At 28.7% G+C, this 14,393-nt stretch overlaps 1 protein-coding gene and 1 long non-coding RNA gene across 9 annotated transcripts; both read left to right on the top strand.

Moving 5' to 3' along the window:
* The first annotated feature begins 3,930 nt into the window (after window positions 1–3,930).
* LOC149885592 (uncharacterized) lies at window positions 3,931–6,518 on the top strand. Of its 8 annotated transcripts, none has more exons than XR_016454562.1 (7): window positions 3,931–4,311; window positions 5,372–5,429; window positions 5,541–5,574; window positions 5,700–5,723; window positions 5,844–6,030; window positions 6,102–6,187; window positions 6,281–6,518. It is a non-coding gene; the product is annotated as an uncharacterized LOC149885592 (long non-coding RNA). The 8 variants fall into 8 exon arrangements; XR_016454560.1 differs by having other exon boundaries at window positions 3,932–4,311; window positions 5,359–5,429; XR_016454558.1 differs by having other exon boundaries at window positions 3,956–4,311; window positions 5,541–5,723.
* Window positions 6,519–8,116: 1,598 nt separating this feature from the next.
* On the top strand, window positions 8,117–11,449 carry LOC149885591 (chondroitin proteoglycan 2-like). The gene is made up of 4 exons (XM_090094406.1): window positions 8,117–8,309; window positions 9,438–9,494; window positions 9,804–9,968; window positions 10,059–11,449. The coding sequence occupies exons 1-4, from the start codon at window positions 8,249–8,251 to the stop codon at window positions 10,319–10,321; spliced, it is 546 nt and encodes a 181-aa protein (XP_089950532.1). The 5' UTR covers window positions 8,117–8,248; the 3' UTR covers window positions 10,322–11,449.
* Window positions 11,450–14,393: the final 2,944 nt, after the last annotated feature.

Here is a 14,393-nt window from a genome sequence, read left to right as displayed (position 1 = left end):
AGTAATGCTATCTTTGTCATCACACACAAGCTTTAGATAGACCGTTTTTCAAAGCTTTGAGTTCTAAATGTAAGACTGGCTGTAATAAATGGGTGTGAAACCATCCAGGCAAATGTATTACTCAATTTCAAGTGTCTCAACCTTTTGGAGAGGCTTGTGCAAAGGTTGTTGGTATGGAAATAGCTAGTAGACAATTCAGTGTTCCAGGAAGAAGACATTGCACCTTCTAAATTACTCAGAGGAGAGATGAATTCAAGTAAGCAACAAAACCAAAAACTTTTCAAACAGTAAGTAGTTATTTTCTTGCTATAAACCGTTTTACTTATTGTTTATAAACCGTTTTACTTATTTTTTTTTTTTGGTTGGTTGGTTTGGTTTTTCAAATTTAGCAATTTTTACCTTTTTCTATGTTAAGATTCCAATAAAAAAAGTATCTATACTTTAATGTGAACTTCACTGCTCAAACAAAAAAAGATAAATTCCAGTACAACACTTGTGGTAACAAGTAGTCCTTATGAAGATGCATTCTCTAATACAGCTTTACCAAAAACAACTAAAAAGATAGAAAAGGACGAGAATGGTGTAAAAATGTTCAAGCATGCAGATCCATCTCTTCATAGTGAAAACTGGTTTAGTTACCTTTGTGAAAAGTATAAAAAAGAATTTGATAAAATGTCTCACTTATCAAGGCTGGTGTCATGTTGACAGTGCAGGTGTTAATCAAAAACTGAAACTATATATGCAACTTTTTATCTATTTTGTTTTTACATCATTTAGTATAAGTGTTGCTAAAACCCAGATATGGTATATATTATTTTACATCACTTAGTATAATTGTTTTTAATACCTGCCTACCTCTATTACAATCCTAGCAACCCCATTAGTAAATATACAATTTATATAAAAATTGTACCATATTTGGTGATACCTGTTTTCAGCATTTTCCAAAAGAAAAAAAATAATAATAAAGTTACATAGAATTTATTAAATAAAAAACTTTCTTTCATTAGATTATGGGCAGTTAGGTGTTATGTTGTATCTGAATATTTCCATTTCCTGATTTTACAAAAACCATTCGTCTTAATCAGTTCTTTTAATCCCTTAAATCTAAAATCATTTGCAAAGTTGTGAAGTATCTGAAATCAAGAAAATGAAACAATATTGGATTACAATGGTACAATTACGGATCTAGTTTCCTCAATTGAACTAATAGTGTTTTGTTTTTTTTTATTTGATTCTCCGAAATCTAACGCCTTTTAAATTTTGAGTTTTCAACTTCTTTACAACAAACAATCGTTAAATTAAGAAATACAATTGAATATCGATGTTTCCACTGATGGCCTACATTTTTAAATTTCGTCTTAGGTGTTACAATATCGGCAACCCTAAAGCAGCTTTATTTATAAGTTCATATTTGATCACTGGCGGTGGTCGTGAAAGAGAGGAAGTACAGGGATCTGAAAACGAAAGAAGCAGATTTCAGAGATCCTTATTTGTGTCTTGTCTTGATGTTTCTCTGTGTAAAACTCCAAATACTGATTCAAGTGCTTATTCTGAGCCTCCTCTAATAGCTGTTCCATAGGAATATTCATATTTGCAATAATTTAGGCACCATGAATTAATATTTTACAAACAGATGCGAGTGTAAAATACAAATCATATTCTTTGATCTTGATTTGGTATTTACTTGACATGGCTTGAAGAATTTCCTTTTCATTAAATTTTTGAACACCTTTTCATTAAATTTTTGTTTAGTCTGGTTTTTATCTGCAAATCGTTCATAATTTTGGTTCCCGCACCTCCTGGTCGCACTTATCTATATGAAAGAATTTCCATTTGGGCTTTCCTCTTCCTGATGTCAAATTCTTTTTCGTCATTCCCTCAACGTATTTGTCATTTTTTCAATATAAATACGTATTAAATATGCAAAAAGTATATTGAAAGTCCAAACGCAAGGTTGTCTATTATTATTCATTTCAGTTGAGTTGGCTTTCCAAATGAAGCATGTTTGAAAAGATGCCTCAGTGATTATGTTAAACACTTTACCGTTTATCATAGTGAAAATTAATTTATGAAACACCGAAAGTTGTCGCCCGAATTCTAAGTCAACTGTTGTGGGATGTTTGTGGGATCGATTTGTGACTCTATATGCTGTTTTTTGTTTCATGAAATTTCCGAAATTTCTTTTAAAAACTGAAAACGCATTGGTCGACATTAGTTGAAAAAGAACCAGGATTTTCAAAAATAATTTTTCCATCATTCATAATCATGCACCAATCTTCAGGAAGTGTGATTTTAATTTGACCATGGTATTAAAAATGGTCATGGATTTAACTTCCGATTGTGCTCTATTCCGTCTGTTGATTTAAACCGTTTTTTTCAGATATGGTCTACCATAGGAGAAGGTGCTGAATGACTTCAAGTATTTTTTAGTTTCTGTTTAAATATTGATGGAAGTTTGCTGAATACTTCAAATGGAAGATGTGTTCTTGTTTCCATAAACTCACTTTTTTCCAATTAAACCACTTAAACTTCATCTATAACACTCTAACTGATTCCTCAACTTCATCAAAGGTGTTTTTTTAAAAGATTTCTTTGATAGAAACCACAATTTTCTTTAAATACTCGCTGGGTGTTATAATCATCGTCACTCGCATTCTACAACTGCAACTGATAATTTTTGTCAATTCGATTCTCCATTGTAGATGTTTAGTTTTAAATTTTTTTTTCTGAATAAATAAAATTTATGAAAATATGAGTTTTTAAAATATTAGAAATATTTGATATTTTTAAAGTTTTTGTCTTTAAATTGTTCTTCTGCAGAACACACACAGAAGCACTTCATCTTCAATCTCATCAGCTTCTACTATATCTGCTTTGATATGGCTAATGTCTGTTTTTAAGTTGTTCTTTTGCAGAAAGCACAGGTTTCCGCACCTTTACATTCATTTAACTTACAACAGGCACATAAAGCAACACTTTAAGAAGTAATTTGTAGGGATCATTCGAATATTTTTTTTGGTATGCCATTTTGAATTATTATTTTGAAAAAAAATTGTATTTACTTGAACAAGCTCTAACTGTATTTTTTTACAAAGATTTCTTATATAACTATAGTAAAAGTAGGTACATATACTTTGAATTTCATTTATTTCTTTTTAAATACAGGCACATTTAATCCAGGTAAAAAAAAGTGCTTAATAAATTAGCTTTTTCTTAATGAACTTTTTACCTCCTGCAGAGTTTGATTTTTGATGGTTCTTTTCATACTTTTTGTTTGACCAAAAACTATTACTAACAAAAAAAAGTTTTGTTTTGTTATTAAATTATTAACAAAAGCAAAATTTCAGGGGGTGCGGTTTTTCTTTTATCAGGTTTGTAGTTTTGAAGCTAATTATAAAGGGATTTATAGTAATGTGTACTAAGGCACTTCTTATTTAACCATACTCTTTTTTACCTGATGGTTAATATAAGTGAAACAATAGCTGTCTGAAAAAGACTTTGTTCGTTAACCTGAGCTTCGCTTGTATTTGTATCAGTATATTTTTGTTTACACACACATAAACTAGAGGTACCATTAAAACTCTCTTTAAAGAGAGGTACATTTTCAAACTTTCCCCCACTTTCAGCAAACATTCTCATAGAGTCTTGGCATCCAGTAAAGATTAGTATCTTTATCAAATCATAATTAAACTTACCTTGTAAGTTAGCACCGAAATTTGTAAATAATTAGTTGTAATTAAATATTTAGATACTATTGCACTTTTTCCTCCCCTCCCTCTCCCCCAATTTTAATGATTTATTGTGAAAAATGCATAACAAATTGCGTTATATTATACACTCTCTTGAATAATCATTAACTTTTGTTTAACAATTTTCTTATAAGGATATTAAAAATCTTGTTACACTCTAAAAACAATCCGTTAGAAAAAGTAACGGATTGCGTGTCTCCGTTAAATTAACGAAGTAATTCGTTTCCAAAAACAACAAAATTAACGAAATAAAGTTAACAAATTACGTAGTCTTCGAAATTCCATTAATTCAACGTATAAAATAACAAAATCCGTTGAAAAAAAAAAGAATTTTTTAAATGGTTTCCGAAAAAAGTTATGAAGTGCTTCCTCTGTAGATTATATTTTTCATCATTACATATCCTTTTTTTCTCATTTTCGAAATTTACATGAAGTCAAATGCACTTTTTATAAATGCAATAGAGTTTTCATTAGTTTCATAAAGTTAAGAAAACATTATGAAAGCCAGCAGTCAACAATAATTCCTGATGAGATCAAGCTGCAAGTTCAACTACCACTAGTTAGTTTCATTTTATTTTGTTCAAGTGTATGTATGTATATATATGTGTGTGTGTGTGTGTGTGTGTGTGTGTGTGTGTGTGTGTGTGTGTGTGTGTGTCTATATATATATATGTGTGTGTGTGTGTGTGTGTGTGTGTGTGTGTGTGTGTGTGTGTGTGTGTGTGTATATATATGTATATATGTATATATGTATATATGTATATATGTATATATGTATATATGTATATATATATATATATATATATATATATATATATATATATATATATATATATATATATATATATATATATAAACAGACAACTAAACATGGAATAAATTCCATTACATATCAGGGTATCCTTTCTTGGAACACCCTTTCGTACACCCTAAAAACAGATTTTATCCTTAGATCCAAGAATCTGTTCTTAACGTCACTCCATCATTTTTACCAAAAAAGTTACGCTTAACTTCATTCTTTACCTCTACAACTTTTTTCTTTATGTTTATGTACATATTATAATTTCTTATTTGTATATATGTGTATATATGTATGTATATGTGAATACATTATAATAGCTATTTGACCTATATTTTAACTCTTTTAAAAGTCTGTTTTATAAGTGTTACTTATAAATTTTTGCTATGTGACTAGTTTCTTTCTTATGTTTTTCTCTTCTCTTTTCTTTATATTATTTAGGTCATTGCGTTTTATTAGTGAATTACTATTTGCAATGACCTGTGCTTTTTGTAATATCCTTAACACAAAATATATTGATATATATATATATATATATATATATATATATATATATATATATATATATATATATATATATATATATATATATATAAATTTTTAAAAATAAAAAATAAAAAGATATTCTTTTGATAAATTATTTTTTAAATCTTGTTTGTTAGAGTTTTATTTGTCAGCATATTGAAGTACTTTACATAAAAAATAATAAAGTTTTGAATTGTTTTTTTTATAATCATTTAACTATAAAAAAATATATAGATGTGTTATAATTTTTAATATTTGTATTATTATCTTATATGTTTTTAGCTTTAATATGTAGTTTAAGCAAGTTAAGGACTTACATGGACATCAGCTTACAATGGCTTAATCATGTTCAAGTATTACAGTTATCTGTTCCTTGTTATTGTATTTTTTTTTAAATAAATTTGTCAGTTACATCAGACAAATATTTTAAAAAATGAGTTGTTAACAATATTTTTTGTTTACAGGATCTTTAAATCACATTTACATTGTAGATAAAAGGTTTGTTGCAATAAGTTTAATTTGCCAGCTTTTTTGTAGTTACACAGTTTTAGTGTAAACTAAATGGTGAGTTACACAATTATCTTTATATGGCTTGTTTATATCCTTACAATTTGCTATTTTAGACACATGGTATGCAATATCACGCTGTAAGTTTAAATTAGTTGTAAAATTAAAAATTAGATTTTGATTTGCATTTCTTTTGATGGGGATATTTATTTTGGTTAGGTACAACTAAGTTTATGTATGCCTTGTTTATATTCGTTTAGAATTTACTACTTAGACACGAGGGATGTGGTATCAAATTGAAATTCTGATATTGTTATTTGCATCTCTTTTGGTGAGGTTATTTATTTTTGTTTTAATTTATCGTTATTTAAGTTGAAGACCTTTTTTTTACTTTTTTCCTGACAGGTTTTGAAGTATGTGGAAATTATAGAACATTTCAGTTATCAGGTAAGATTATCTTTTTTTACACATTTTTATTAAAGATATTATTTAGTTGTTGCATCGAACTTTATCTTTAGAAAATGGTATCGGAAATAAAAAAAATAAAAAAATTTCTATTATCAGTTTATAAATCAGGAATTAGCAATAGCAATATTTGTTAAAGGTACTTTGTAAAATTTTATTTTCATTTCATACTATTTATATAATTTAGGTTCCATATTTTCTTTATTGTATTTTATGTTATATTTACCTTTAGGAATTGACAACACGTTGCTGGAATTGAAGCGTGAAACATGTACTAAGAACAGCAGCGTTAAAACCTAAAACCTAGTTTGTTAACAATTGGTTTAGTTTAAACATCTATTGTGTATATGGGTGTGTGTGTTTTATACAGATGTTTTATAACCTCAAATATAATGACTATTAAAAATATATTTAAAAACTATTTTGATTGTAATTAAAAGTTTGTGTACTGAATTACATTATTACAAATATTTGATTAGTTTTCAATGTCCAGTTAAAGAGTTTTTGAAGCTTGCTAACAAATTGAGCACTATATTTCTCCCAACCATGGTAGTTTGTATAATTAGTACTGCTTGTATCAGATGGGTGGTAATTATTACATTTATAATGGTAAGAATCAATATGTATTAAGAATATCATAATGAAATAATCCATATTTTAAAAAATGTAAGGATTACTTTGTTATCAAGTTACAATACTATGTGGCTTAATTCTTCTTTAATTATAATGGAGTGATTTTAACTGATTATTCCCTACAATAACGTTATTTTAACTAAATAAAAACAGCGGATAATTTGATGCACTAAAGTAATAACTCCTTTATTTAAAAAGATTGTTTAATCGGAAAAATATCAACGGACTTCAATCCGTTAAAACTTTAATCCGTTAACTTAACGGAAAAGCCGTTGGTGCAATAGCGACGGATTGATCTGTTACCCAATTCGTTGTATACAACGGATTTTTTTTTAGAGTGTAAATATAAGAACTCATATCAGAAACCCTGATAAGGTTAAAAAACGTTTTTAAAACGGAAACAAAAACCAAACTCAAATAGTTCTTGTAACAACCCAAATCAAAATTCAAAAGAAAAATAATTAGTTTTAAACTCGCAACGGAATCTGATTGATACTTTTTTTTTATCATAAAAACTTGAAAAAATTCTTGCTGTAATTGACCTTTGAAAAGTCTTTAACCTAATCAACTTTGTTAAGATACTTGGTACTTTTTATAATTTGCGAGCCAAGGCATACCACTTTACAGAGGGGCTCAAATGCGTACCAATTAGTAGAGAGCCAACCTGGTGGCTAGCACGAGACAAGTATCCCGTATTTACTAATTGTTTATCGGGAGTCATAAAGATAATTTAAACTATTTTTACTATCAAAAAATAAGTTTTACGTCACCTAAATATCAACGGAAATTGACATCGACAGCAAGTGCTAAATATAACAATAGATAACAATAGATAATTATGGCAAGTGCTAAATACAATAAAGATAATTATAACTTGTGATGCGATTTATAGTACCAGAATATTGTATAGATACAGATAACAAGCGAAAACTATATTTAAATATAGTCCGTGATTTAAAAAAAGAAAATTATTGCAAGGAGGCCCAGCCACTTTTTTTTAATAAGCTACTTTAATTCCACAACAGATAATTACCAGAGACTGAGTTCATAACTTAAAATTATTGTTCTGTCATCTTTATCACCATAACAGTTTATACCATAAACCACAACTAAATAGTTAAATTCATTCGGCATTGTACCATTGTTTCATTCGGCATTATACCAGTGCAAATCTTATTTTGGATAATAGTTCAAAACACATCCTTAACGTTATTGTTCTAAACATCAACAATCAATAAAAACAAAAGGAAACAATTTGTTAAAAAGAAAGAAAACTTGTTGGTTTAAAGAACACTTTCTGTCACGTGCAACTTATGAAACTATTTTTTTTAGAAATTGAATGGACTCAATTGTTTGTTTTGAAGCTTTTAATACCTTGTTATACGATTACATATATTACAGACATTAACAAGACTGACACTTCATTTACGACGATATAATCAGAATATTACATAACAAAGTATTTAAAAACTGCTTTAGTGAATATATTGTATCAGTTCGAAGCATTCTACAAAACAGTTTATAAGCTCTTTAGATTTGTGCATCTTTACGATTACCTAACAACAAAATGAAGACGTTTATTGTAGTTATACTTTTTGCTGGTAATGCATACTTCCATTTGGTTTTTGGTAAGAAATTATTTTTACCATTGTAAATGATAAAGGAAAAAAAAAAAAAGGTAACAATTCACCGTTGTCATCCTTACTTTGACATTAATATCCGGAAAACTAAAATAAGAATGAAAAGTTAAATTTAAGCAAGAAACGCCATTAAACAAAATTTTTAGTACAATTAAAAATTATTAATTATTTATTTTCTTTGTTTTTAGTGTTTTTCAATTTTCAATTAACGGTATTGATGTCATCAGTTCTTCATGAAAGTGGTTGTTAAAACTCCCCTTTTTTTTAAAATCGCATTTAAGTTCCTCCGCCAAATACAGTGTTTTAAAAAATTGCCGGTAGACCGAGATCTAGTACAACAATTACTGAAAATATTTTACCTGCAAGAGAAAATATTTTTTGAAAATACCAAAATGTTTTCTTTATATATAGTTTAATGATACCCTCACACTATCGCCATTTGTAGACACGTGGTGGCAACGTTAAGGTTAATCTCTTTTTCGCTCGCACCAACACGAGGTATAGCTTTGTATGAGCACAAAGGAAATGGCAATGCACGTGATCAGTAGGGCGCATTTTCGGTCGTATTGATTTTCTTTAGTAGCTCAGTTTCTTTGGTAGCAAAATGGAAAAATCAAGTTTGGCGAAATGATAAACTGGATTTCATTTACGTTTTGTTGCGCAATCTCTTGTTAGGGATTTTATCTTATGATTTATTTTCAACATTTTTAGGTCTTATGATTTATTTTCAACATTTTTATTTTCAACATTTTTTTAAAAAATAAAAGCAGTTTTTGCTAAATGTCTTAAACTTGATTTTTTTCTAAAATGATAATTTGAAATAATATTTATTCAAAATAATATTAACAAAACAATTATTTAAAGAAAGAACTGTTTAAGTGATTTATTAAGTTAAACTTGTAGCTTTTTTTTTTTTTTTTAACTTTTTATCCTCAATTATACATTTCTTTCCTTCCAACAATTTTTCTTTTCTTTTATTAATTTCGGATATTAATGCCAATTTTTGAATGACACTTGAGGTATAATTTTTGAAATCAGATTAATTATATTTGGCTTTTACACTGTAATATACACAATTTATATATAGCTCGTTTTATCGATTAATTTAAATTTTAGCAACGCAAGGTTTGGAACAAACCACTCTAACTGGACCAACCCCTGTGACAATTGAATGTGAGTTTTTCTTTTGTCCCATTTGTTTGATATAAGTTGATAGGTAATTTATTATAAGTTCCAAGTTGATGCCTAATTTATAATGAGGTATAAGTTGATGACTAATTTTCAATAAACGTAAAATCCATCTTTTTTTTTATAAGTTCTTACTAAAATACAGAACTTTGTGTTGTAATTACAAGTTTTTTAAATCATACTTTTCGCCAAATCTACTTCTTATTATTCGTAAAACAGATCTTCTGATGTGCATTTGTTATTCTTAAAACAACTATTTTAAGACGCTTAATAAAAATTTTGATTTTTTTTTAGGTCCTCAATATTTGTGCGCTGGAAAAGTTGATGGAAACTATAACATCCAATCTTTTCCAAACTATTTCGTTCAATGTTTAAACGGAAAAGCAAGCTGCCAGTCATGCTGGCCACAGAACTTAATCTTTAACCAAGTTTGCAACCAATGCTTATATCCAGGACAAAGTAAGTGTAAACTTTGAGTAATATAAGCAAATATTTGTAATTAATCAATTAAATAATAGGGTTTCCTCAATAAATATAAATTTCGTTTAGCATCGTGCCACACAACTCAGTCCTGGGCTCCTACAAGTACTTATGCTTGCCCTGATGTCTGTCTTAGTAAAGGACCAAATTTTTCCGGTAATATCGCTGATAAAATATCAAATAATGGTGCTGGAAACCCGTACCTGTACATCGCTTGCTGGAAAGGAACAACGATGGGATGCATCACTTGCCCATCTGGGTTAAAGTTTAACGAAGCAATTAACGCCTGCCTGTATGATGGGCAATATTTCACTAAATCGATTAGAAAATAAGACCGACGTGCTTAACATATATCATCATCACACCAGCAACAAATTGTATTATGTTGATTAACGCTTTTCAAAATTTAAACTAATTGATCATAATTTTGTATAACTGCGATTATTTTAGTTTTATGTATCATATATACATCGTGTCAAATATATCATATATACATCGTGTCAAATATATCATATATACATCGTATCAAACATAGCTTATCTATATTTGATATATAGATAGACTATATTTAATTTTTACAAATGTAGTCTATCTATATATCAAGTATAGTTTCACTTTGCAAGCAATGTGTTTGCATATTTTGCAATTCAGCTATCTATATATTTGAATGATTGCTAACTAAATATTTTAGCTTTTTTTAACCGATGTAATTTCATATTTCGACACATCGTATTTTCACTTTTGGGATGTCACATTTTTTTTGCACTCATTCTGATATATAGCACACAAAATTTATTTCATTTCTTCACGCAAATATAATATTTCATTTTGCACACCGCATTAAATATTTATATTTGCATACAGCTATTGCATTTTCACATTTTTTACTAGTGAATTTTAATTTTCACGGAATATTATATTTTGATATTTTAGATGCACCATCACATTTGACAACTAAGATGCAATACTAAATTTTGAATTTTGCTCGCAACATTACAAATTTACATTTGCAAGGAACAATTTTTACATTTTACACTTAATTTTTTATTTTTTATTTTCACACATCGCTATATATTTTTATATATAAATTCATATATATTTTTAAGGTTATGTATGAGACATAGTCTTGCACCTGCACACAATATTATATCTGTATCTTCTATTACATCTGCATTGTTATTTTCACATTTGCACTTTATATTTCAATATTTTGCTAGTGTGTATTTTCATATTTGCATATTATTAGCATCCTTATACGCAACACTAACTTATCATTGTTTTCATGCAGCATTCTTTCATCTATTTTCCGCACACAAAGCAAACTCGTTTCCAGCAGGAAAGATTGTTTTTTAACTTTTGCATATAAACACTGCCTTTTTCGATACAAATTATTTTCACTATTTATGTAACTTTAGCTTTTTGTACACAAGAGTATTTAAGTTTTGTCACATAATATTTTTATGTAATTATGTTATTAAACTATAATAAAAAGAAAAATATGAAAGGCTTTTTTTTTGAAGTATTAGAAACGATATATTAACTAGAATTCTCCAAAAGAAAGGTAAATACTACCAATCATCATGTAAGATTTTCATTTAGGTCTGGTTTGGCTGGAGAAATGAGCATCCTCTTGATCTCTCAACTTTTTACATACCGTAATCATAAACAGAGAAACAAGAAATCTTTAGCATTAGACAGAAAACCAGAACTATCTACTGGTAAAAATTAACTTTTGGTACCTCTATGATTATCTATATATGATTATCTATATATGATCACCACAGATAAACACAATATATTTCCTAAATTTCTAACTACTTTAAAAAAAACTCGAGATGAATTTATCTTCCCAAAAAACACTTACAATAGTTTCTTTTACTCTGAATTTGGTGGTTGTATGACCCATGAAATCTCAAACATTGCAAAGCATTATAATTAACAAAAAAACCTATATAAAAAAGAGTTTTCCTTAAAATTTCTAACTAAAAGTAATGAGTAAACAATGCTCAAAACCATAATACGTATTTATAAAACCGCATAATTTAGGTAAAATTAAATTATATTGGAAACAATAAATACATGAAACAATCTTTCGTACATGTTTATCAAGAAATACAAAATTCAGGGACGGATCTAGGGATTTGTAACTTTGTGGCCAAATTTTATTTTCACTGTTGAAATTTTGATAAAAGATTGAATTTAAATATTTTTTTCACAGCATTTATTGATTGAATAAAATGTCTGTGACGTATAATAAGAACCGTTGTAGCCATGGGAGGAATCTCTATAACCAAATCCGTAAATTACGGCTGACAAATTTAATTTTAGGGATATTTCTTAAGCGAAAAAACCCAAAACTAACGTGGCTGCCGTTAAATTTAAGCTATATGGCTAACAAACTTAAATCAGTCGTTTGACGAAAAAATGTTACGCAATTCATACAAAATATTTTCAAATTCTTTTCAATAACTTAGTATATCCCTAAAATATTTCCATATTAATCCCAAAAATTCTAAAAGATCTTTAATAAATATCAGATGCATTTTCTAACAAATCAGTAGGACTTTAAACTATATGGCATTTCCCTTAATGGCCACCCCTTAGATCCGCGCCTGAAATTAAAAAAACAAATTTATAACAATCAAAAAATTTAGTTTATATCCCCTCCGTTTCTCTTGAGTTTTCTTTTGTAACTAAGGTAAACCTTACAATTGTCCAGCAGTATTTGCAAGGATGGATGAGCACCTATTATCTTGAGATCTTTTTTCAATAGCTGCAACGTTTTGATAGGAGCGCTCCTGATGCTCATTTCTAGCTGCTCGACAATTTGATGAAAAGAAGCTCAGATCGGACAATAGAAAATGGAATTTTAAGGAAATTTTAGAAATGAGTTGTTTTTGGTCTTGCTGGAACTTATAATTATGAAACCAAAGTGCACCACTTTAAGTATACTTTGTAAACATTCAGCTAAAGGACTGATGTGTTCAAAAAAGCTCTTTAAGAAATAAAACCATAACATAACAACAGTTTGAAGCTTTTAATAAACGTGAATCTTAATCCAATTGCAAAACTATGAAGTTCTAAATCCCAGTTCCCAGTGTGATAAATATCTGCAGGCGGGTAGCTTATTAAGGCATGGGTACTGCTCAAGAATTGTGACGCCGAACTGGGTAAACAGCATCCTTAATACTCTGGAAATAATAATTCTTTACCATTTGAAGTAATCTTTTATCAGCTACAAAAGTAAAATCTAAAAATTTCATTTTAAATTTTTTTACATGCTTGCTGTGCATTTTTTAGACCTAGATCTCATTTGCACATGCAATATTCTACTTTTTTTTCATAAAATAGTAATGAAATTTCATTACTTTCTATTGCAGGATATTCAAAATCAATCTTGTCCTGTTGGTGACCTTGCCACCCTTTTCTTTGCCTAAAAAATGGAACACCTTCAGCAATCATAGGTAATACTTCAGAATTAAGCCTGTTCTTTAATTGCAATTTATGTGTCTGTCAGTTCTTACAGCAAGATTAGCTCGTGAAAAATAGTTTGTCAAGGATTATATTCAAGCATATCCTTATCATATTTTTAATAAGGATACGCTTGAAAATAATCCTAATTAAAAGAGTACACAAAAGCACCTCCCCTTCTTCTTCCTACTCCTCCTCCTCCTCCTCCTCCTCCTCCCCCTCCTCCTCCTCCTACTACTACTACTACTGCTACTACTACTACTACTACTACTACTACTACTACTACTACTACTACTACTACTACTACTACTACTACTACTACTACTACTACTACTACTACTACTGCTACTACTACTACTACTACTACTGCTACTACTACTACTACTACTACTACTTTCAATTTGAAATATAAATGAAATAGCTCATTAATAACAAAACAGAAACATTTCTCATCTTGAAGCTGACGTCTTTGATTTAATCTGTTTCCTTTCTTTCTTCCACTAAAAACATGTGTAAAGCCAGCATTTGAAAACTCTCTTGCTTAAATATCCTTTCTTTCTTCTAGCAACACTAAAGACATGTGTAAAGCCAGCATTTGAAAACTCTCTTGCTCAAATATCAGTAGCTGATATCTTTCTATATCATTTAATGTTCTTAAATATTTGGATGCATTTTGTAGAAAATCCTGAGCAGGATTGTGAGGGTGTATACACCTACTATTTTTCTGATTGAGATCTATACAAATTGGAACTCGCAGGATACATCAATAACTGGTAGGCCAATTGATGATGTCTCGTTGCAATCATGTTCCTTTCAACAAAATATTTCATTTCCCAGTTGTACTTGAAAAAGTCCAAAATGTACTTGCACATTGACATCTTTAGCCTGTTTTGGTCTTTCGACAGCTAAATTGTATTTGTTGAAGTAATCACT

Source organism: Hydra viridissima, unplaced genomic scaffold (assembly GCF_058129835.1).
Source record: "Hydra viridissima isolate aposymbiotic clone 2 unplaced genomic scaffold, HvirCarnegie_v1 scaffold_7, whole genome shotgun sequence".
Taxonomy (NCBI): Eukaryota; Metazoa; Cnidaria; class Hydrozoa; order Anthoathecata; family Hydridae; genus Hydra; species Hydra viridissima.
This window is presented reverse-complemented; position numbering and strand designations above follow the sequence as displayed.

What these genes read in the sequence shown, in the direction of transcription:
- LOC149885591 (XM_090094406.1), top strand. Translation starts at nt 8,249, where the DNA reads ATGAAGACGTTTATTGTAGTTATACTTTTTGCTGGTAATGCATACTTC. An exon ending in AACCCCTGTGACAATTGAAT is followed by an intron (nt 9,495 to 9,803) that starts GTGAGTTTTTCT and finishes ATTTTTTTTTAG; the next exon opens with GTCCTCAATATTTGTGCGCT. An exon ending in ATGCTTATATCCAGGACAAA is followed by an intron (nt 9,969 to 10,058) that starts GTAAGTGTAAAC and finishes AATTTCGTTTAG; the next exon opens with CATCGTGCCACACAACTCAG.